Source organism: Procambarus clarkii, chromosome 26 (genome assembly GCF_040958095.1).
Source record: "Procambarus clarkii isolate CNS0578487 chromosome 26, FALCON_Pclarkii_2.0, whole genome shotgun sequence".
Lineage (NCBI taxonomy): Eukaryota > Metazoa > Arthropoda > Malacostraca > Decapoda > Cambaridae > Procambarus > Procambarus clarkii.
Genome location: NC_091175.1, coordinates 29745222 through 29770550, shown reverse-complemented (window position 1 = coordinate 29770550; position 25329 = coordinate 29745222). Strand labels below are relative to the sequence as shown.

Below are 25329 nucleotides of genomic sequence, written 5' to 3'. Positions count from 1 at the left end.
CCCTCACCCCTAATCTTCACTCATTACTTCATTTCTTTCCTTTCGTTTTTCTTATACGTTCGTGGCAGAATAGTTAATTAAGGGCGGGATAATGGGCAAAAGCGGTTTCCCTCACCCCCCCCCCCCGTTACAAGGTGAACACTCTTGGGGGGACTCTCCTAGTGAACACTCTGAAGGGACTCTCCTGGTGAACACTCTAGAGGGGACTCTCCTGGTGAACACTCTGAAGGGACTCTCCTGGTGAACACTCTGAGGGGACTTTCCTGGTGAACACTCTGAAGGGACTCTCCTGGTGAACACTCTGGAAGGCCTCTCCAAGTGAACACTCTGGGAAGGGGGACTCTCCTGGTGAACACTCTGAGGGGACTTTCCTGGTGAATATTATAGGGTGACTCTCCAGGTGAACAATATGAGAGGGGACTCTCCTGGTGAACCCTCCGGGAGGGGGAATCTCCAGGTGAACACTCTGGGGGACTCTCCTGGTGAACACTCTGGAAGGGGGACTCTCCAGATGAACACTCTGGGGGGGGGGACTCTCCAAGTGAACGATCTGGGGGCAACTCTTCAGGCGAACACTCCGGGGGGGTGGGGGGGTCTCCAGGTGAACACTCAGGGGGGGACTTTCCTGGTGAACACTCTGGAAGGGGGACTCTCCAGGTGAACACTCTGGGAGGGGGACTCTCCAGGTAAGCACTCTGGGAGGGACTCTCCGGGTGAACACTCAAGGGGGGAATCTACTGGTGAACACTCTTGGAGAGGACGACTCTCCAGGTGAACACTCTGCGGGGGACTCTCCAGATGAACACTCGGGGTGGGGGACTCTCCAGGTGAACACTGTGGGAGGGACTCTCCAGGTGAACACTCAGGGGGGACTCTAGGTGAACACTCATGGGGGACTCCTGGTGAACACTCAAGGGGGGACTCTCCAGCCCAGCAAACAATTTAAGGTTGCCACAACATATCTGGAAAGTGTTTGAAAAGATTGGAAACGTTTGTTTTATCGTATCAGATACGATACTTTGTGTGGAATTAAATAGGTTTCCAAAACTTATAACCAAAACCTACGTACCTAACACTAATCAGAAACGTTGTGAACGCCTTTTGTACCCTAATTTGAAACGTTGTGACGTCTTTTGTACCCTAATTTGAAACGTTGTGACGTCTTTTGTACCCTAATTTGAAACGTTGTGACGCCTTTTGTACCCTAATTTAAAACTTTGTGACGTCTTTTGTACGTAATTTGAAACTATGTGACCCCTTTTATAAAGTGTTTCAAGGTAAAATCCTCATATATAAATACAATAGGAAATGTAAAAACATAAAAATATATTTCTACATATGGTAAAATAAAGCATCATAAGAAAGGTGGGTTCATCATTTTTATTCAGCTAGTAGCCTGGTGTAGTGGCCTGGTGTAGTGGCCTGGTGTAGTGGCCTGGTGTAGTAGCCTGGTGTAGTGGCCTGGTGTAGTGGCCTGGTGTAGTGGCCTGGTGTAGTGGCCTGGTGTAGTGGCCTGGTGTAGTAGCCTGGTGTAGTGGCCTGGTGTAGTGGCCTGGTGTAGTGGCCTGGTGTAGTGGCCTGGTGTAGTGGCCTGGTGTAGTGGCCTGGTGTAGTGGCCTGGTGTAGTGGCCTGGTGTAGTGGCCTGGTGTAGTAGCCTGGTGTAGTAGCCTGGTGTAGTAGCCTGGTGTAGTGGCCTGGTGTAGTGGCCTGGTGTAGTGGCCTGGTGTAGTAGCCTGGTGTAGTAGCCTGGTGTAGTAGCCTGGTGTAGTAGCCTGGTGTAGTAGCCTGGTGTAGTGGCCTGGTGTAGTGGCCTGGTGTAGTGGCCTGGTGTAGTGGCCTGGTGTAGTAGCCTGGTGTAGTAGCCTGGTGTAGTGGCCTGGTGTAGTGGCCTGGTGTAGTAGCCTGGTGTAGTGGCCTGGTGTAGTGGCCTGGTGTAGTAGCCTGGTGTAGTGGCCTGGTGTAGTGGCCTGGTGTAGTAGCCTGGTGTAGTGGCCTGGTGTAGTGGCCTGGTGTAGTGGCCTGGTGTAGTGGCCTGGTGTAGTAGCCTGGTGTAGTGGCCTGGTGTAGTGGCCTGGTGTAGTAGCCTGGTGTAGTAGCCTGGTGTAGTGGCCTGGTGTAGTGGCCTGGTGTAGTAGCCTGGTGTAGTAGCCTGGTGTAGTGGCCTGGTGTAGTAGCCTGGTGTAGTGGCCTGGTGTAGTAGCCTGGTGTAGTGGCCTGGTGTAGTAGCCTGGTGTAGTAGCCTGGTGTAGTGGCCTGGTGTAGTGGCCTGGTGTAGTAGCCTGGTGTAGTAGCCTGGTGTAGTGGCCTGGTGTAGTAGCATGGTGTAGTGGCCTGGTGTAGTAGCCTGGTGTAGTAGCGTGGTGTAGTGGCCTGGTGTAGTAGCCTGGTGTAGTGGCCTGGTGTAGTGGCCTGGTGTAGTAGCCTGGTGTAGTGGCCTGGTGTAGTAGCCTGGTGTAGTAGCCTGGTGTAGTGGCCTGGTGTAGTGGCCTGGTGTAGTGGCCTGGTGTAGTAGCCTGGTGTAGTGGCCTGGTGTAGTAGCCTGGTGTAGTGGCCTGGTGTAGTGGCCTGGTGTAGTAGCCTGGTGTAGCAGCCTGGTGTAGTAGCCTGGTGTAGTGGCCTGGTGTAGTGGCCTGGTGTAGTAGCCTGGTGTAGTAGCCTGGTGTAGTGGCCTGGTGTAGTAGCATGGTGTAGTGGCCTGGTGTAGTAGCCTGGTGTAGTAGCGTGGTGTAGTGGCCTGGTGTAGTAGCCTGGTGTAGTAGCATGGTGTAGTGGCCTGGTGTAGTAGCCTGGTGTAGTAGCCTGGTGTAGTGGCCTGGTGTAGTGGCCTGGTGTAGTAGCCTGGTGTAGTAGCCTGGTGTAGTGGCCTGGTGTAGTAGCATGGTGTAGTGGCCTGGTGTAGTGGCCTGGTGTAGTGGCCTGGTGTAGTAGCCTGGTGTATTAGCCAGGTATAGTAGCCTGGTGTAGTAGCCTGGTGTAGTGGCCTGGTGTAGTAGCCTGGTGTAGTGGCCTGGTGTAGTGGCCTGGTGTAGTGGCCTGGTGTAGTAGCCTGGTGTAGTGGCCTGGTGTAGTAGCCTGGTGTAGTAGCCTGGTGTAGTGGCCTGGTGTAGTGGCCTGGTGTAGTGGCCTGGTGTAGTGGCCTGGTGTAGTGGCCTGGTGTAGTAGCCTGGTGTAGTGGCCTGGTGTAGTGGCCTGGTGTAGTAGCCTGGTGTAGCAGCCTGGTGTAGTGGCCTGGTGTAGTGGCCTGGAGTAGTAGCATGGTGTAGTAGCCTGGTGTAGTGGCCTAGTGTAGTAGCCTGGTGTAGTAGCATGGTGTAGTAGCCTGGTGTAGTGGCCTTGTGTAGTAGCCTGGTGTAGTAGCCTGGTGTAGTGGCCTGGTGTAGTAGCCTGGTGTAGTAGCCTGGTGTAGTGGCCTGGTGTAGTGGCCTGGTGTAGTAGCCTGGTGTAGTGGCCAGGTGAAGTAGCCTGGTGTAGTAGCCTGGTGTAGTAGCCTGGTGTAGTAGCCTGGTGTAGTAGCCTGGTGTAGTGGCCTGGTGTAGTGGCCTGGTGTAGTGGCCTGGTGTAGTAGCCTGGTGTAGTAGCCTGGTATAGTAGCCTGGTGTAGTAGCCTGGTGTAGTGGCCTGGTGTAGTAGCCTGGTGTAGTGGCCTGGTGTAGTGGCCTGGTGTAGTTGCCTGGTGTAGTAGCCTGGTGTAGTAGCCTGGTGTAGTAGCCTGGTGTAGTGGCCTAGTGTAGTGGCCTGGTGTAGTAGCCTTGTGTAGTAGCCTGGTGTAGTAGCCTGGAGTAGTGGCCTGGTGTAGTGGCCTGGTGTAGTAGCCTGGTGTAGTAGCATGGTGTAGTAGCCTGGTGTAGTGGCCTGGTGTAGTGGCCTGGTGTAGTGGCCTGGTGTAGTAGCCTGGTGTAGTAGCCTGGTGTAGTGGCCTGGTGTAGTGGCCTGGTGTAGTAGCCTGGTGTAGTAGCATGGTGTAGTGGCCTTGTGTAGTAGCCTGGTGTAGTAGCCTGGTGTAGTGGCCTGGTGTAGTGGCCTGGTGTAGTAGCCTGGTGTAGTAGCATGGTGTAGTGGCCTGGTGTAGTGGCCTGGTGTAGTAGCGTGGTGTAGTAGGCTGGTGTAGTGGCCTGGTGTAGTAGCCTGGTGTAGTGGCCTGGTGTAGTAGCCTGGTGTAGTGGCCTGGTGTAGTAGCCTGGTGTAGTGGCCTGGTGTAGTAGCCTGGCGTAGTAGCCTGGTGTAGTGGCCTGGTGTAGTGGCCTGGTGTAGTAGCCTGGTGTAGTAGCCTGGTGTAGTGGCCTGGTGTAGTAGCCTGGTGTAGTGGCCTGGTGTAGTGGCCTGGTGTAGTGGCCCTGGTGTAGTAGCGTAGTGTACTGGCCTGGTGTAGTGGCATGGTGTAGTGGCCTGGTGTAGTGGCGTGGTGTAGTAGCCTGGTGTAGTGGCCTGGTGTAGTAGCGTAGTGTAGTGGCCTGGTGTAGTGGCATGGTGTAGTGGCCTGGTGTAGTGGCCTGGTGTAGTAGCCTGGTGTAGTGGCCTGGTGTAGTAGCATGGTGTAGTGGCGTGGTGTAGTAGCCTGGTGTAGCCTGGTGTAGTGGCCTGGTGTAGTGGCCTGGTGTAGTAGCGTGGTGTAGTAGCCTGGTGTAGCCTGGTGTAGTGGCCTGGTGTAGTGGCCTGGTGTAGTAGCGTGGTGTAGTGGCCTGGTGTAGTAGCGTGGTGTAGTGGCCTGGTGTAGTAGCCTGGTGTAGTAGCCTGGTGTAGTAGCATGGTGTAGTGGCCTGGTGTAGTGGCCTGGTGTAGTGGCCTGGTGTAGTAGCATGGTGTAGTAGCCTGGTGTAGTAGCCTGGTGTAGTGGCCTGGTGTAGTAGCCTGGTGTAGTGGCCTGGTGTAGTGGCCTGGTGTAGTAGCCTGGTGTAGTGGCCTGGTGTAGTGGCCTGGTGTAGTGGCCTGGTGTAGCAGCCTGGTGTAGCAGCCTGGTGTAGTAGCCTGGTGTAGTGGCCTGGTGTAGTGGCCTGGTGTAGTAGCCTGGTGTAGTAGCCTGGTGTAGTGGCCTGGTGTAGTAGCATGGTGTATTGGCCTGGTGTAGTAGCCTGGTGTAGTAGCGTGGTGTAGTGGCCTGGTGTAGTAGCCTGGTGTAGTAGCCTGGTGTAGTGGCCTGGTGTAGTAGCCTGGTGTAGTAGCCTGGTGTAGTGGCCTGGTGTAGTGGCCTGGTGTAGTAGCCTGGTGTAGTAGCCTGGTGTAGTGGCCTGGTGTAGTAGCATGGTGTAGTGGCCTGGTGTAGTGGCCTGGTGTAGTGGCCTGGTGTAGTAGCCTGGTGTAGTAGCCAGGTATAGTAGCCTGGTGTAGTAGCCTGGTGTAGTGGCCTGGTGTAGTAGCCTGGTGTAGTGGCCTGGTGTAGTGGCCTGGTGTAGTGGCCTGGTGTAGTAGCCTGGTGTAGTGGCCTGGTGTAGTAGCCTGGTGTAGTAGCCTGGTGTAGTGGCCTGGTGTAGTGGCCTGGTGTAGTGGCCTGGTGTAGTGGCCTGGTGTAGTGGCCTGGTGTAGTAGCCTGGTGTAGTGGCCTGGTGTAGTGGCCTGGTGTAGTAGCCTGGTGTAGCAGCCTGGTGTAGTGGCCTGGTGTAGTGGCCTGGAGTAGTAGCATGGTGTAGTAGCCTGGTGTAGTGGCCTGGTGTAGTAGCCTGGTGTAGTAGCATGGTGTAGTAGCCTGGTGTAGTGGCCTTGTGTAGTAGCCTGGTGTAGTAGCCTGGTGTAGTGGCCTGGTGTAGTAGCCTGGTGTAGTAGCCTGGTGTAGTGGCCTGGTGTAGTGGCCTGGTGTAGTAGCCTGGTGTAGTAGCCTGGTGTAGTGGCCAGGTGTAGTAGCCTGGTGTAGTAGCCTGGTGTAGTAGCCTGGTGTAGTAGCCTGGTGTAGTGGCCTGGTGTAGTGGCCTGGTGTAGTGGCCTGGTGTAGTAGCCTGGTGTAGTAGCCTGGTATAGTAGCCTGGTGTAGTAGCCTGGTGTAGTGGCCTGGTGTAGTAGCCTGGTGTAGTGGCCTGGTGTAGTGGCCTGGTGTAGTTGCCTGGTGTAGTAGCCTGGTGTAGTAGCCTGGTGTAGTAGCCTTGTGTAGTGGCCTGGTGTAGTGGCCTGGTGTAGTAGCCTTGTGTAGTAGCCTGGTGTAGTAGCCTGGAGTAGTGGCCTGGTGTAGTGGCCTGGTGTAGTAGCCTGGTGTAGTAGCATGGTGTAGTAGCCTGGTGTAGTGGCCTGGTGTAGTGGCCTGGTGTAGTAGCATGGTGTAGTACCCTGGTGTAGTAGCCTGGTGTAGTGGCCTGGTGTAGTGGCCTGGTGTAGTAGCCTGGTGTAGTAGCATGGTGTAGTGGCCTTGTGTAGTAGCCTGGTGTAGTAGCCTGGTGTAGTGGCCTGGTGTAGTGGCCTGGTGTAGTAGCCTGGTGTAGTAGCATGGTGTAGTGGCCTGGTGTAGTGGCCTGGTGTAGTAGCGTGGTGTAGTAGGCTGGTGTAGTGGCCTGGTGTAGTAGCCTGGTGTAGTGGCCTGGTGTAGTAGCCTGGTGTAGTGGCCTGGTGTAGTAGCCTGGTGTAGTGGCCTGGTGTAGTAGCCTGGCGTAGTAGCCTGGTGTAGTGGCCTGGTGTAGTGGCCTGGTGTAGTAGCCTGGTGTAGTAGCCTGGTGTAGTGGCCTGGTGTAGTAGCCTGGTGTAGTGGCCTGGTGTAGTGGCCTGGTGTAGTGGCCCTGGTGTAGTAGCGTAGTGTACTGGCCTGGTGTAGTGGCATGGTGTAGTGGCCTGGTGTAGTGGCGTGGTGTAGTAGCCTGGTGTAGTGGCCTGGTGTAGTAGCGTAGTGTAGTGGCCTGGTGTAGTGGCATGGTGTAGTGGCCTGGTGTAGTGGCCTGGTGTAGTAGCCTGGTGTAGTGGCCTGGTGTAGTAGCATGGTGTAGTGGCGTGGTGTAGTAGCCTGGTGTAGCCTGGTGTAGTGGCCTGGTGTAGTGGCCTGGTGTAGTAGCGTGGTGTAGTAGCCTGGTGTAGCCTGGTGTAGTAGCCTGGTGTAGTGGCCTGGTGTAGTAGCGTGGTGTAGTGGCCTGGTGTAGTAGCGTGGTGTAGTGGCCTGGTGTAGTAGCCTGGTGTAGTAGCCTGGTGTAGTAGCATGGTGTAGTGGCCTGGTGTAGTGGCCTGGTGTAGTGGCCTGGTGTAGTAGCATGGTGTAGTAGCCTGGTGTATTAGCCTGGTGTAGTGGCCTGGTGTAGTAGCCTGGTGTAGTAGCATGGTGTAGTGGCCTGGTGTAGTGGCCTGGTGTAGTAGCCTGGTGTAGTAGCCTGGTGTAGTGGCCTGGTGTAGTAGCCTGGTGTAGTAGCATGGTGTAGTAGCCTGGTGTAGTAGCCTGGTGTAGTAGCCTGGTGTAGTGGCCTGGTGTAGTAGCCTGGTGTAGTTGCATGGTGTAGTAGCCTGGTGTAGTAGCCTGGTGTAGTAGCATAGTGTAGTGTCCTGGTGTAGTGGCCTGGTGTAGTGACCTGGTGTAGTGGCCTGGTGTAGTAGCCTGGTGTAGTAGCATGGTGTAGTAGCCTGGTGTAGTAGCCTGGTGTAGTGGCCTGGTGTAGTGGCCTGGTGTAGTGGCCTGGTGTAGTAGCCTGGTGTAGTGGCCTGGTGTAGTAGCATGGTGTGGTAGCGTGGTGTAGTGGCCTGGTGTAGTAGCGCAGCGTAGTAGCCTGGTGTAGTAGCATGGTGAAGTAGCATGGTGTAGTAGCCTGGTGTAGTGGCCTGGTGTAGTAGCCTGGTGTAGTGGCCTGGTGTAGTAGCCAGGTGTAGTGGCCTGGTGTAGTAGCGTGGTGTAGTGGCCTGGTGTCGTAGCCTGGTGTAGTAGCGTAGTGTTGTAGCCTGGTGTAGTGGCATAGTGTAGTAGCGTAGCGTAGTAGCCTGGTGTAGTGGCATGGTGTAGTAGCATGGTGTAGTGGCCTGGTGTAGTGGCCTGGTGTAGTGGCATGGTGTAGTAGCATGGTGTAGTAGCCTGGTGTAGTTGCCTGGTGTAGTAGCCTGGTGTAGTAGCCTGGGGTAGTAGCCTGGTGTAGTAGCATGATGTAGTAGTAGCCTGGTGTAGTGGCCTGGTGTAGTGGCCTGGTGTAGTAGCCTGGTGTAGTAGCATGGTGTAGTAGCCTGGTGTAGTGGCCTGGTGTAGTGGCCTGGTGTAGTGGCCTGGTGTAGTAGCCTGGTGTAGTAGCCTGGTGTAGTGGCCTGGTGTAGTGGCCTGGTGTAGTAGCCTGGTGTAGTAGCATGGTGTAGTGGCCTTGTGTAGTAGCTTGGTGTAGTGGCCTGGTGTAGTGGCCTGGTGTAGTGGCCTGGTGTAGTAGCCTGGTGTAGTAGCATGGTGTAGTAGCCTGGTGTAGTGGCCTGGTGTAGTGGCCTGGTGTAGTGGCCTGGTGTAGTAGGCTGGTGTAGTGGCCTGGTGTAGTAGCCTGGTGTAGTGGCCTGGTGTAGTAGCCTGGTGTAGTGGCCTGGTGTAGTAGCCTGGCGTAGTAGCCTGGTGTAGTGGCCTGGTGTAGTAGCCTGGTGTAGTGGCCTGGTGTAGTAGCCTGGTGTAGTGGCCTGGTGTAGTGGCCTGGTGTAGTGGCCTGGTGTAGTAGCGTAGTGTACTGGCCTGGTGTAGTGGCATGGTGTAGTGGCCTGGTGTAGTGGCGTGGTGTAGTAGCCTGGTGTAGTGGCCTGGTGTAGTAGCGTAGTGTAGTGGCCTGGTGTAGTGGCATGGTGTAGTGGCCTGGTGTAGTGGCCTGGTGTAGTAGCCTGGTGTAGTAGCCTGGTGTAGTAGCATGGTGTAGTGGCGTGGTGTAGTAGCCTGGTGTAGCCTGGTGTAGTGGCCTGGTGTAGTGGCCTGGTGTAGTAGCGTGGTGTAGTAGCCTGGTGTAGCCTGGTGTAGTGGCCTGGTGTAGTGGCCTGGTGTAGTGGCCTGGTGTAGTGGCCTGGTGTAGTAGCGTGGTGTAGTGGCCTGGTGTAGTAGCGTGGTGTAGTGGCCTGGTGTAGTAGCCTGGTGTAGTAGCCTGGTGTAGTAGCATGGTGTAGTGGCCTGGTGTAGTGGCCTGGTGTAGTGGCCTGGTGTAGTAGCATGGTGTAGTAGCCTGGTGTAGTAGCCTGGTGTAGTGGCCTGGTGTAGTAGCCTGGTGTAGTAGCATGGTGTAGTGGCCTGGTGTAGTAGCCTGGTGTAGTAGCCTGGTGTAGTGGCCTGGTATAGTAGCCTGGTGTAGTAGCATGGTGTAGTAGCCTGGTGTAGTAGCCTGGTGTAGTAGCCTGGTGTAGTGGCCTGGTGTAGTAGCCTGGTGTAGTAGCATGGTGTAGTAGCCTGGTGTAGTAGCCTGGTGTAGTAGCATAGTGTAGTGGCCTGGTGTAGTGGCCTGGTGTAGTGACCTGGTGTAGTGGCCTGGTGTAGTAGCATGGTGTAGTAGCCTGGTGTAGTAGCCTGGTGTAGTGGCCTGGTGTAGTGGCCTGGTGTAGTGGCCTGGTGTAGTAGCCTGGTGTAGTGGCCTGGTGTAGTAGCATGGTGTGGTAGCGTGGTGTAGTGGCCTGGTGTAGTAGCGCAGCGTAGTAGCCTGGTGTAGTAGCATGGTGAAGTAGCATGGTGTAGTAGCCTGGTGTAGTGGCCTGGTGTAGTAGCCTGGTGTAGTGGCCTGGTGTAGTAGCCTGGTGTAGTGGCCTGGTGTAGTAGCCTGGTGTAGTAGCCTGGTGTAGTGGCCTGGTGTAGTAGCGTAGTGTTGTAGCCTGGTGTAGTGGCCTGGTGTAGTAGCGTAGCGTAGTAGCCTGGTGTAGTGGCATGGTGTAGTAGCATGGTGTAGTGGCCTGGTGTAGTGGCCTGGTGTAGTGGCATGGTGTAGTAGCATGGTGTAGTAGCCTGGTGTAGTGGCCTGGTGTAGTAGCCTGGTGTAGTAGCCTGGTGTAGTAGCATGATGTAGTAGTAGCCTGGTGTAGTTGCCTGGTGTAGTAGCGTAGCGTAGTAGCATGGTGTAGTAGCCTGGTGTAGTAGCATGGTGTAGTAGCATGGTGTAGTGGCCTGGTGTAGTAGCCTGGTGTAGTGGCCTGGTGTAGTAGCCTGGTGTAGTAGCATGGTGTAGTAGCATGGTGTAGTGGCCTGGTGTAGTAGCATGGTGTAGTAGCCTGGTGTAGTGGCCTGGTGTAGTAGCCTGGTGTAGTAGCATGGTGTAGTAGCCTGGTGTAGTGGCCTGGTGTAGTAGCCTGGTGTAGTGGCCTGGTGTAGTAGCCTGGTGTAGTAGCCTGGTGTAGTAGCCTGGTGTAGTAGCATAGTGTAGTAGCCTGGTGTAGTGGCCTGGTGTAGTAGCCTGGTGTAGTAGCCTGGTGTAGTGGCCTGGTGTAGTGGCCTGGTGTAGTAGCCTGGTGTAGTAGCGTAGTGTAGTAGCCTGGTGTAGTAGCGTGGTGTAGTAGCCTGGTGTAGTAGCGTAGTGTAGTAGCCTGGTGTAGTGGCCTGGTGTAGTAGCCTGGTGTAGTAGCCTGGTGTAGTAGCCTGGTGTAGTAGCCTGGTGTAGTGGCCTGGTGTAGTGGCCTGGTGTAGTAGCCTGGTGTAGTAGCATGGTGTAGTAGCCTGGTGTAGTAGCCTGGTGTAGTAGCCTGGTGTAGTGGCCTGGTGTAGTGGCCTGGTGTAGTAGCGTAGCGTAGTAGCCTGGTGTAGTGGCATGGTGTAGTGGCCTGGTGTAGTGGCCTGGTGTAGTAGCCTGGTGTAGTAGCATGGTGTAGTAGCATGGTGTAGTAGCATGGTGTAGTGGCCTGGTGTAGTGGCCTGGTGTAGTGGCCTGGTGTAGTAGCGTAGCGTAGTAGCCTGGTGTAGTGGCATGGTGTAGTGGCCTGTAGTGGCCTGGTGTAGTAGCCTGGTGTAGTAGCATGGTGTAGTAGCATGGTGTAGTGGCCTGGTGTAGTGGCCTGGTGTAGTAGCCTGGTGTAGTAGTCTGGTGTAATGGCCTGGTGTAGTAGCCTGGTGTAGTAGCCTGGTGTAGTAGCCTGGTGTAGTGGCCTGGTGTAGTGGCCTGGTGTAGTAGCATGGTGTAGTAGCCTGGTGTAGTGGCCTGGTGTAGTAGCATGGTGTAGTAGCCTGGTGTAGTGGCCTGGTGTAGTAGCATGGTGTAGTGGCGTAGTGTAGTAGCCTGGTGTAGCGGTGTGTAGTGTAGTACCCTGGTGTAGTGGTGTGGTGTAGTACCCTGGTGTAGTAGCATGGTGTAGTGGTGTGGTGTAGTAGCCTGGTGTAGCGGTGTGTAGTGTAGTACCCTGGTGTAGTAGCCTGGTGTGGTGTAGTAGCATGGTGTAGTGGTGTGGTGTAGTAGCCTGGTGTAGTGGTGTGGTGTAGTAGCCTGGTGTAGCGGTGTGGTGTAGTAGCCTGGTGTGGTGTAGTACCCTGGTATAGTGGTGTGCAGTACCCTGGTGTGGTGTAGTAGCATGGTGTAGCGGTGTGGTGTAGTAGCATGGTGTAGTGTAGTAGGCTGGTGTAGCGGTGTGGTGTAGCGGTGTGGTGTAGTACCCTGGCATAGTGGTGTGGTGTAGTGCAGTACCCTGGTGTGGTGTAGTGCAGTACCCTGGTGTGGTGTAGTGCAGTACCCTGGTGTGGTGTAGTGCAGTACCCTGGTGTGGTGTAGTAGCATGGTGTAGTGGTGTGGTGTAGTAGCCTGGTGTAGTGGTGGGGTGTAGCAGCAGTGACCAGTGTTCACAGGACAAGGCCTAATGACAGACTGCAGTGACCTCTTGGGATAGTGGCGGTGTTCGAAATCTCAAACTATTCCTCAACATTATAACATCTGAATTCAGAAATATTTCCATCAATTTTTTAGTTTTTAAACCCGTAATAATATTAATGCATTGACATGTCTTATTTCCTTGCTGCATATTTACGACATTTTTTTTATATTTACAACATTTCGTTTCATAATATGAAAACTCTCGCGAGTGTTTGGACACGTCACCCACCGTGACGACCGTTAAGGTCCTGACCTAACCGCCCTCCTCATCCCTTACCCTCCACCATCCCACACGACCCTCCACCACCCCACACGACCCTCCACCACCCCACACGACCCTCCACCACCCCACACGACCCTCCACCATCCCACACGACCCTCCACCACCCCACACGACCCTGCAACACCCCACACGACCCTCCAACACCCTACACGACCCTCCACCACCCCACACGACCCTCCAACACCCCACACGACCCTCCACCACCCCACACGACCCTCCATCACCCCACACGACCCTCCACCACCCCACACGACCCTCCACCATCCCACACGACCCTCCACCACCCCACACGACCCTCCAACACCCCACACGACCCTCCAACACCCCACACGACCCTCCACCACCCCACACGACCCTCCAACACCCCACACGACCCTCCACCACCCCACACGACCCTCCACCACCCCACACGACCCTCCACCACCCCACACGACCCTCCACCACCCCACACGATCCCCCATCACCCCACACGACCCTCCACCACCCCACACGACCCTCCACCACCCCACACGTCCCTCCATCACCCCACACGACCCTCCACCACCCCACACGACCCTCCACCACCCCACACGACCCTCCACCACCCCACACGAACCTCCACCACCCCACACGAACCTCCACCACCCCACACGACCCTCCACCACCCCACACGAACCTCCACCACCCCCCACGACCCTCCACCACCCCACACTACCCTCCACCACCCCACACGACCCTCCACCACCCCACACTACCCTCCACCACCCCACACTACCCTCCACCACCCCACACGACCCTCCACCACCCCACACGAGCCTCCACCACCCCACACGACCCTCCACCACCCCACACTACCCTCCACCACCCCACACTACCCTCCACCACCCCACACGAACCTCCACCACCCCACACTACCCTCCACCACCCCACACTACCCTCCACCACCCCACACTACCCTCCACCACCCCCCACGACCCTCCAGCACCCCACACTACCCTCCAACACCCCACACGACCCTCCAACACCCCACACGACCCTCCACCACCCCACACGAAACTCCACCACCCCACACTACCCTCCACCACCCCACACTACCCTCCACCACCCCACACGACCCTCCACCACCCCACACTACCCTCCACCACCCAATATATATACTCTATATATAAACAATATATACTCTCGTGATTTAGTTCAGTATGCGGTTTAAAGAAAAAAACAGCATACCAATGTTATATCACAGAAAACGAATTTATCATAAACTTATGTATTTGTCTTATAATATGGAAATGCATTTATATAATAGATTACAATATGAATAGCCAAATTTCTGTGAATCCCCTACCATGTTGGAATCTGTGGAAATGAATGAGGAAATGTGCTGGCTGCTGAAGGCGCTGAAGGAAACCACATTGGTTTCATTTTGGATACAAATGTCCATCGAGATTCAGAATTGAAACAATTATAGTTGAACATGCAGAGGAGTTTAAGAATCTGTGGTGAGAGTGATGGACACAGCCTTGACAAATATACTTCAGAGAATGTAAACATCTAAGAGTCATTAGAAATATGTGTAAAATAATAAACCCTACATTGTTTGACTTAGGGAAAACACCATTTGTCATATAGATACTGTTCTTAAAGATTCTGCCATTTTGCACCAGCAAGATAACATATAAGATTTTAAGGTTTGACGAATGTTAATCTTCTTGTTTGATAAACTGTGCACTTGAGACATAGTTAATAAGAACATGCCAATATAAGACAACAAAACGTTTTCAGATTCTTTCACACCACTTTCCAGCCACTTTTATAATTTATATCAATTATTTTAGGGAATAATACATAAATTTTATATTTAAACATGATATTAGTGTTTAGTGGAATGCATAAGGAGTCAAATTGTGTTAAAAAGAGCGATTTTTAGAAAATTTGGAAAACTACTTTTTTCTGATCATAGCATAACTAAATGTATTTTGAAGGTTTCATTTAGCCATTAATTATCATTCACAATATATTAGTGAATTTTACAAAAAACACCATAAATTTTATATATAAACATGTAAAAACTATTTGTAATACATTAGGAACAAAATAGTTGTAGAAAAACCATATATTATAAAACCTTTGTGTTTGGATTTTTGGATTAAAAGTTTCTCAAAGGCTCTCCTGCACCATTCTCAATGTAAGTCATTCCCACACCTATGGGAAGATGCAATAACGGCACGCATAGATGCAATAAAGCACCTAAATTATTGGGATCGTCTCAAAGCCCTCCAAATGTACTCACTAGAAAGAAGACGAGAGAGATATCAAATAATATACACCTGGAAGATACTGGAGGGCCAAGTACCAAATCTACACAGTAAAATAACAACGTACTGGAGTGAACGACATGGAAGAAAATGTAGAATAGAACCAATGAAGAGCAGAGGTGCCATAGGCACAATCAGAGAACACTGTATAAACATCAGAGGTCCGCGGTTGTTCAACGTCCTCCCAGCAAGCATAAGAAATATTGCCGGAACAACCGTGGACATTTTCAAGAGGAAACTAGATTTATTCCTCCAAGGAGTGCCGGACCAACCGGGCTGTGGTGGGTATGTGGGCCTGCGGGCCGCTCCAAGCAACAGCCTGGTGGACCAAACTCTCACAAGTCGAGCCTGGCCTCGGACCGGGCTTGGGGAGTAGAAGAACTCCCAGAACCCCATCAACCAGGTATCAACCAGGTAAGAGATGAAGGTGAGGTGAACACTCTGGGAGGGGGACTCTCCAGGTGAACACTCAGGGGAGGACTCTCCAGGTGAACACTCAGGGGAGGACTCTCCAGGTGAACACTTAGGGGGGAGGACTCACTAGGGGAACACTCTGGGATGGGGACTCTCTAGGTGAACACTCTGGGAGGGGGGGGACTCTCCAGGTGAACACTCTGGGAGGGGGAATCTCCAGGTGAACACTCTGGGAAGGGGGACTCTCCTGGTGATCACTCTGGGAGGGGGTCTCTCCAGGTGAACACACTGGGAGGGGGACTCTCCTGGTGAACACTCTGGGAGGCGGACTCTCCTGGTGATCACTCTGGGAGGGGGTCTCTCCAGGTGAACACACTGGGAGGGGGACTCTCCTGGTGAACACTCTGGGAGGGGGACTCTCCTGGTGAACACTCTGGGAGGGAGACTCTCCTGGTGAACACTCTGGGAGGGGGACTCTCCAGGTGAACACTCTGGGAGGGGGACTCTCCAGGTGAACACTCTGGGAGGGGGACTCTCCTGGTGAACACTCTGGGAGGGGGACTCTCCTGGTGAACACTCTGGGAGGGGGACTCTCCTGGTGAACACTCTGGGAGGGGGACTCTCCTGGTGAACACTCTGGGAGGGGGACTCTCCTGGTGAACACTCTGGGGGGGGGACTCTCCAGGTGAACACTCATGGTGGGATTCATAAATTACAATCCAAGATGAAAATGTCTCTTTGTTATATTCAACCACAACATAATATATTGTCTAGCAGATTCTCATCATGGCCCAAGACGCCGTAATATGACATGTTTCTCATCATGGTCCAAGACGCTGTAATATACCATGTTTCTCATCATGGCCCAAGACGCTGTAATATGACATGTTTCTCATCATGGCCCAAGACGCTGTAATATGACATGTTTCTCATCATGGCCCAAGACGCCGTAATATAACATGTTTCTCATCATGGCCCAAGACGCCGTAATATAACATGTTTCTCATCATGGGCCAAGACGCCGTTATATACCATGTTTCTCATCATGGCCCAAGACGCTGTAATATAACATGTTTCTCATCATGGCCCAAGACGCCGTAATATAACATGTTTCTCATCATGGCCCAAGACGCCGTTATATAACATGTTTCTCATCATGGCCCAAGACGCTGTAATATAACATGTTTCTCATCATGGCCCAAGACGCTGTAATATAACATGTTTCTCATCATGGCCCAAGACGCCGTAATATAACATGTTTCTCATCATGGCCCAAGACGCCGTTATATACCATGTTTCTCATCATGGCCCAAGACGCCGTAATATAACATGTTTCTCATCATGGCCCAAGACGCCGTTATATAATATGTTTCTCATCATGGCCCAAGACGCCGTTATATAACATGTTTCTCATCATGGCCATTATATAACATATTTTCTCCTTTCAGATGATGATGTTGAGAGCGCTGAGCGTCCTGTTGGTGGCGTCGTGGGCCCTGGCTGCCGGTAAGACCACCTTACACAACTTTCACTACAACTTTACCTCTCTCTCAGTCTTGACTAGTTTTCTCTTATCTCCAACTGGTCACGTTTTCTCGTATCCCATTGTCACACCCACTGCCACACAACAGTCACCCATTGTCACACCCATTGCCACACTACAGTCACCCATTGTCACACCCACTGCCACACTACAGTCACCCATTGCCACACAACAGTCAGGCATTGTCACACCCACTGCCACACTACAGTCACCCATTGTCACACCCACTGCCACACTACAGTCACCCATTGTCACACCCACTGCCACACTACAGTCACCCATTGTCACACCCACTGCCACACTACAGTCACCCATTGTCACACCCACTGCCACACTACAGTCACCCATTGTCACACCCACTGCCACACTACAGTCACCCATTGTCACACCCACTGCCACACAACAGTCACCCATTGTCACACCCACTGCCACACTACAGTCACCCATTGTCACACCCACTGCCACACTACAGTCACCCATTGTCACACCCACTGCCACACTACAGTCACCCATTGTCACACCCACTGCCACACTACAGTCACCCATTGTCACACCCACTGCCACACTACAGTCACCCATTGTCACACCCACTGCCACACTACAGTCACCCATTGTCACACCCACTGCCACACTACAGTCACCCATTGTCACACCCACTGCCACACTACAGTCACCCATTGTCACACCCACTGCCACACTACAGTCACCCATTGTCACACCCACTGCCACACTACAGTCACCCATTGTCACACCCACTGCCACACTACAGTCACCCATTGTCACACCCACTGCCACACTACAGTCACCCATTGTCACACCCACTGCCACACAACAGTCAGGCATTGTCACACCCACTGCCACACTACAGTCACCCATTGCCACACTCACTGCCACACTATAGTCACCCATTGTCACACCCACTGCCACACTACAGTCACCCATTGTCACACCCACTGCCACACAACAGTCAGGCATTGTCACACCCACTGCCACACTACAGTCACCCATTGCCACACTCACTGCCACACTATAGTCACCCATTGTCACACCCACTGCCACACTACAGTCACCCATTGTCACACCCACTGCCACACAACAGTCAGGCATTGTCACACCCACTGCCACACAACAGTCAGGCATTGTCACACCCACTGCCACACAACAGTCAGGCATTGCCACACCCACTGCCACACTACAGTCACCCATTGTCACACCCACTGCCACACTACTGACACCCATTGTCACACCCACTGCCACACTACAGTCACCCATTGTCACACCCACTGCCACACTACAGTCACCCATTGTCACACCCACTGCTCACCATAGTCACCCATTGCCACACCCACTGCCACACTACAGTCACCCATTGTCACACCCACTGCCACACTACAGTCACCCATTGTCACACCCACTCCCACACCATAGTCACCCATTTTCACACTCACTCCCACACCATAGTCACCCATTGCCACACCATAGTTACCCATTGCCACACCATAGTCACCCTTTTCACACCCACTCCCATACCATAGTCATCCATTGCCACACCCACTGCCACACTACAGTCACCCATTGCCACACACACTGCCACACTACAGTCACCCATTGCCACACCCACTGCCACACTACAGTCACCCATTGTCACACCCACTGCCACACTACAGTCACCCATTGTCACACCCACTCCCACACCATAGTCACCCATTTTCACACTCACTCCCACACCATAGTCACCCATTGCCACACCATAGTTACCCATTGCCACACCATAGTCACCCTTTTCACACCCACTCCCATACCATAGTCATCCATTGCCACACCCACTGCCACACTACAGTCACCCATTGCCACACACACTGCCACACTACAGTCACCCATTGCCACACTACAGTCACCCATTGTCACACCCACTGCCACACTACAGTCACCCATTGTCACTATGTGGGTGGGGACGAGGACAGGTTGACTAGTTTAACATTTACCAGGGAGGATGTTATTAAATAGTGAAACTGAAACCAAACAAATCCCCAGGGCCGGATGAAGTGTTTGCCAGGGTGCTTAAAGAATGCAAAGAGGAGCTTTGTGACCCACTGTCAACCATATATAATAAATCATTAGAGTCAGGCAGTGCCAGAGTCACAGAAGATTGCTAATGTGATACCAATTTTAAGAAAGGAGATAGATCACTTTCTTCAAACTATCGGCCAGTTAGCCTAACATCTATTGTGGGAAAGTTATTTGAATCGATAATTGCAAATACCATTCGTCTTCATGTTGAAAAACATAAATTAATAAATGATTCACAACATGGTTTTACAAATGGCCGTTCATGTTTAACAAATTTGCTATCATTTTATTCCAGCATAGTTGTAACACTGTAAAAGTGTTTGGGTTAGTTTATTTAAAAAATATATATAGAATATGAGTCACAGACAGGGATTTGGAGAGGCGCCAGTTGTCTGCCTGAGATCTCACACCTCAAAGCGTTAATGACCCCAAGTGACCTGAGGTCAGATCATGAGAATTTCACCTTGCTTCCGCTAAGCGTATAATTGGAGCCGGGTAGCCTTCAAACATGCCGACGTTTAAGGAGTGGCTTGGTAGTGCCGGAGGCTATCTATTTGTGGGCGGAGTTAGCTACTAGGTTCCCCAATTATACGCTTAGCGGAAGCAAGGTGAAATTCTCATGATCTGACCTCAGGTCACTTGGGGTCATTAACGCTTTGAGGTGTGAGATCTCAGGCAGACAACTGGCGCCTCTCCAAATCCCTGTCTGTGACTCATATTCTATATATATTTTTTTAAATAAACTAACCCAAACACTTTTACAGTGTTACATAGTTGAGGCAGTTGATAGTGGTAAGGATTGTGATGTTGTGTACCTTGACTTTAGCAAAGCTTTAGACAGAGTGACACGTGAAAAACTGATTAAAAAGATAGAGGCTCATGGTATTGGGGGTGCTATATTAAGTTGGATTAGGGCATGGCAATACAAATGGAAACAGAGAGTTAGCATAAATGGGGTTTAGTCAGACTGGGAAAATGTTGTAAGTGGAGTACCTCAAGGCTCTGTCCTGGGACCTCTGTTGTTTATAATATATATACATTTTTTAGATATAGGTTTGAGCAGCAACATTTGCAAATTTGCCGATGATATAAAAATCGGGAGGGAAATAAACACAGAAAAAGACTCTATCATTTCAAGACGATCTAAATAGGATTTTGAAATGGTCAAAAGATTGGCAGATGCAGTTTAATCCTGACAAATGTAAGGTTTTGAGACTAGGTAGTGATGATAGTTACTAGATACGAGCTAGATGGTGTTGAGATTGCGAAAGATATCTGGGAGTTATGATTAGTAAAAACTCAAAACCAAAAAATCAATGCATAAATTACACACAGAAATCACAACAGCATGATGCATCAAATTAACAAATCCACAAGAATTTGTTCATCTGCCGTGTGAGGGCAGATGAACTCCCGGTTGCAATTCTTTTCCGTATCCTGGCACAGTCGATTAAGGCGCGTCTTGGATCCTCTCGGATGCAGGTTCGAACCCTCATCACGGCCCTTGTGAATTTGTTCACTCAATGCATAAATGTTCATAGTAGGGCAAATAGGACACTGGGATTTATTAATCGAAGCGTTAGTAACAAGACACCTGGTGTGGTTCTTAAGCTATATCTTGCTCTGGTTAGGCCTCATTTAGATTATGCAGTTCAGTTTTGGTCGCCATATTATAGAATGGGTATAAATTCACTTGAACGTGTCCAGCGTAGGATGACAAAGGTAATTCCCAAAATTAGAATCCAGTCATATGAAGAAAGATTAACAAAGCTTAAATTGCATTCACTTGAAAGGCAAAGAGTTAGGGGTGACATGATAGAAGTTTACAAGTGGATGAATGGACATAACAAAGGGAATATTAATAGGGTATTAAAAGTATCAACACATGACAGAACACGAAACAATGGACATAAATTGGACAAGTTGAGATTTAGGAAAGACTTGGGTAAATACTGGTTCGGTAACAGGGTTGTTGATTTATGGAACCAGTTGCTGCATGACTTGGTGGAGGTGAGGTCCCTCGATTCTTTCAAGCAAGGATTAGACATGTATATGAGTGGGATTCTTCTTCTTCCTTCTATTGATACTCGTCCCTCTCTCTGGCTTAGCTACATTTATATTTATTACAAACTGTACCCGGCCACACGTTGCTGTGGCTCAGCAACGCATTGCTGTTGCTGAGCCACAGCAACCTTCCCCTGTCTACCAGTCCTCCCCACCATTCCCCTTTTCCCCCCGTCCCCTCGTTCTCCCACCCATCCCCTCTTCCTCCCCACCATTCCCCACTCCCTCGACCGATGCATTCCCAAATGATTTGATGTTATCATCAGAAAATTGGTAACATCAAATGATCTGAAAATTTCAAAGCAATCGGTTAAGAACTTTCGGAGATTTGCGACTTTGAACAAACGAACATTTACATTTTTATTTATATAAACAACAGAGATCCCAGGACAGAGCCTTGAGGCAATCAACTTACAACATTTTCCAACACTGACTTAACCCCATTTATACTAACTCTCTGTTTCCTTTGGTATAGCCATGCCCTAATCCAGCTTAATATAGCACCCCCAATACCATGGGCCTCCACCTTTTTAATCAGTCTTTCACGTGGCACTGTATCAAAAGCTTTGCTAAAATCAAGGTCCACAATATCACAATCCTTACCACTATCAACTGCCTCAACTATGCTGGAATAAAATGATAGCAAATTTGTTAAACACGAACGGCCATTTGTAAAACCATGTTGCGACTCGTTTATTAATTTATGTTTTTCAAGACGAGGATGAATTGTATTTGCAATTATCGATTCAAGTAACTTTCCCCACAATAGACATTAGGCTAATTGGCCGATAGTTTGATGCAAGTGATCTATCTCCTTTCTTAAAAATTGGTACCGCATTAGCAACCTTCCATGACTCTGGCACTCTGCCTGAATCTATTGATTTACTAAATATGGTAGACAGTGGGTCCTTTGTTTCTTCCTGGTGTTGTTGCAGCTGTCGTACCTCCTCCGGTAGGGAATCCAACTCTGTACTCAGAGCTCCAACTAGATTCATTAGTTCCTTCACTACCCCTTCCATTATTGATATGGTAATATTACTACAATCGGAGCTCCAGCTAACACACCCTCTGACTGTGACTGCCTGCGCCTTACTGACTGATATAGGATGGGAACTGAATGAGAGAGGCACTTGCCTCCACCTCCCTGTCATCGCACCTCGCAACACCACCAGAGATACTCACCACCGACTCCACTGCCAGTCACAGAGTTCCAAGCCAAGTGGACCGGCCACCCAATACTTTATACTCCGAGTTTTCCCTCCTCATCCTTTATCTCAAGAATTTAAACTAATCATTCTTCCTACCCCCCCCCCCCCCTCCATTCTTGCCAAGCCCTTTGGTCATAAAACCTAACTTACAACAAGGAGCCGAGCACGCTGCCCAATAGTATGCTGCCCAATAGTATGCTGCCCAATAGTATGCTGCCCAATAGTATGCTGCCCAATAGTATGCTGCCCAATAATACGCTGCCCAATAGTATGCTACCCAATAGTATGCTGCCCAATAGTATGCTGCCCAATAGTATGCTGCCCAATAGTACGCTGTCCAATAGTATGCTGCCCAATAGTATGCTGCCCAATAATACGCTGCCCAATAGTATGCTACCCAATAGTATGCTGCCCAATAGTATGCTGCCCAATAGTATGCTGCCCAATAATACGCTGCCCAATAATACGCTGCCCAATAGTATGCTACCCAATAGTATGCTGCCCAATAGTATGCTGCCCAATAGTATGCTGCCCAATAGTATGCTGCCCAATAGTATGCTGCCCAATAGTATGCTACCCAATAGTATGCTGCCCAATAGTATGCTACCCAATAGTATGCTGCCCAATAGTATGCTGCCCAATAGTATGCTGCCCAATAATACGCTGCCCAATAATACGCTGCCCAATAGTATGCTACCCAATAGTATGCTGCCCAATAGTATGCTGCCCAATAGTATGCTGCCCAATAGTATGCTACCCAATAGTATGCTGCCCAATAGTATGCTGCCCAATAGTATGCTGCCCAATAATACGCTGCCCAATAGTATGCTGCCCAATAATACGCTGCCCAATAGTATGCTGCCCAATAGTATGCTGCCCAATAATACGCTGCCCAATAGTATGCTGCCCAATAGTATGCTGACCAATAGTATGCTGCCCAATAGTATGCTGCCCAATAGTATGCTGCCCAATAATACGCTGCCCAATAGTATGCTGCCCAATAATACGCTGCCCAATAGTATGCTGCCCAATAGTATGCTGCCCAATAGTATGCTGCTCAATAGTATGCTGCCCAATAGTATGCTGCCCAATAGTATGCTGCCCAATAATACGCTGCCCAATAGTATGCTGCCCAATAGTATGCTGCCCAATAGTATGCTGCCCAATAATACGCTGCCCAATAGTATGCTGCCCAATAGTATGCTGCCCAATAATACGCTGTCCAATAGTACGCTACCCAATAGTACTCTGCTCTATAGTATGCTGCCCAATAGTACGCTGCTCAATAGTACGCTACCCAATAGTATGCTGCTCAATAGTATGCTGCCCAATAGTATGCTGACCAATAGTATGCTGACCAATAGTACGCTGCCCAATAGTATGCTGCTCTATAGTATGCTCCTACCAACTGAATAGCTTTCAGACTCTGCTACATTGAGGACCACCCATAGTCTGTTCTTGAATTTAGTTACTAATTAGCTGTACGATAACGCTTGAGCTTGACAGTGGTTGAAGTTCAGCCCGTTGACCAAGGTGTCATACTCAGTCAGAGTCCGATGATGAAACAAGATGTACTCGCTTATAGTGATCAGTAATGTATGTGTGTTCAAGGCGGGTAACATGTCACATGTAAAATCTAGGATTATCTGTTAGCTATCTTCTAGCAAATTCTTTAATACACTGGAAACATAGAGGATTTAAATATATATTTTCGGAAACTTGCCATGTGTTTAAAAATGTATTCCAATAAAATCAGCTTACGGGAAGAATTAAAGGGCCGGGAAAAGGAGTTTTTAAATTTGATCAAACTTTTTAAACAAATTTCCTTAATTTACATGGTAAATGCTCCAACCTTTACAAATAGATCATCATCGTAACATGAACACACAAACAATTAACAAAAATTAATTTAAATAATTATATAATTTCAGGTTTTCATATCGAGTTTAAAAATATTAGATTTCACAAATGGTTCATTTGGTGTTATTATGGTTCCAGAGAGCATAGACTTTCCTTTTTATTATTTAGAATTTAGTTTGGCAGTTTAAACTACAGTAGAGTTTACTGTAAAAAACATCGTCAATGTGGCACTTTAATAAGCGCCAAATTTAGACAAATATTTATAACTCCGAAAGTTTGGCGTATATGAAAGAAACAAATAATAAATATTGCAGAAGGGACCATCATGCACATGTGTAACAATGGTGAGAATCGGTCAGAAACTGCATTTTTGAAGCCGCCTCAAAGGTGAAATTCCAGTTTTAGAGATAATTGAAGATAACAACGAATATGGTAGTTCTAATTTATTAATGTTCTCGTATGTTTTGATAAACATTGGTTGGCATTCGTACTCGAATCTGTGAAAGTTGTAGGTAAATATGTGTTGAAATGAAGTAATGAAAAAATAACCCCAAAAAACAAAAGACAGAGTTAAGGATAATGGGTTAATAAGGATAATAAGTATTATTTATATAAGTGATAAGGCCCGCAACTGATCACCATTCATCATTACAACCTAAAGAGACAAAGAAAATAGAGTTTGAAATCTGTAAATAAATCGGCAACAAACCAAAGTAAGTGACAACTTGTGCCACACGTGGCTCATTAACATGTTGACCAATCTCACTCAAACTTTACATACTCAGGAACGTCTTCACATTCTCCAACATGTAGAAACAACAACAACAAAATCAGATTAAAAAAAAAGTTCCCCCCCCCCAAAAAAAAGTTTGACATTGGTGGAAATAACAGATTGGACAGATTATTTATATTATATATAATAACAGATTATTTATATTATAGATAATAACAGATTATTTATATTATATATAATAACAGATTATTTATATTATATATAATAACAGATTATTTATATTATAGATAATAACAGATTATTTATATTATAGATAATAACAGATTATTTATATTATATATAATAACAGATTATATATATTACATATATAACAAAATATATGAAATAGCATTCTTACTCATTATTATTCGTGTTATTATGTATCTTGAGATCTTGTTATCTTGAGATGATTTCGGGGCTTTAGTGTCCCCGCGGCCCGGTCCTCGACCAGGCCTCCACCCCCAGGAAACAACCCGTGACAGCTTACTAACACCCAGGTACCTATTTTACTGCTAGGTAACAGGGGTGAAAGAAACTCTGCCCATTGTTTCTCGCCGGCGCCCGGGATCGAACCCGGGACCACAGGATCAAAAGTCCAGTGTGCTGTCCGCTCGGCCGGCCGGTTCCTCGGCTCCACTGTAGCATGATCTGCCGCTCTGATGCACAGCATGGCATTGTTGTTGTCTGCTCAGACCTCCCTCTTGTAAATGTGTTTTGATTTCCATTGCTAGTTCACACGGCATCCCATTCAAAATGAGTTCAAAGTAAAAGACATATTCTCTAGTATGCGCTCACTCACTGGTGGGTGTCGGGAGGGTTGGCAGGTGTTAGGAAGGTCGGTGGGTGTCGGGAGGGTTGGCAGGTGTTAGGAAGGTCGGTGGGTGTCGGGAGGGTTGGCAGGTGTTAGGAAGGTCGGTGGGTGTCGGGAGGGTTGGCAGGTGTTAGGAAGGTCGGTGGGTGTCGGGAGGGTTGGCAGGTGTTAGGAAGGTGTTACGAACCCGGATCCAGCGTCCGTGCCTGGAGCAGTGACAAACACGCCATCTGTGGGTCAGCTCCCGAAACCCCCGCCAAACGAACGACGACACCTAGTGAGGACAGCGTGTACTGGCCTCGAGGACCAGTTTCCAGTCTGGTTCAGCGCT

General features: G+C 49.9%; 1 protein-coding gene across 1 annotated transcript in view; it reads left to right on the top strand.

The window, feature by feature from the left end:
- The window catches only part of LOC123756888 (beta-1,3-glucan-binding protein), a 108554-nt gene that overhangs the window by 7049 nt on the left and 76176 nt on the right, over positions 1 to 25329 (top strand). The window contains 1 exon segment of the mRNA XM_045740294.2: positions 16119 to 16176. Coding sequence (XP_045596250.2) covers positions 16119 to 16176 — 58 coding nt within the window.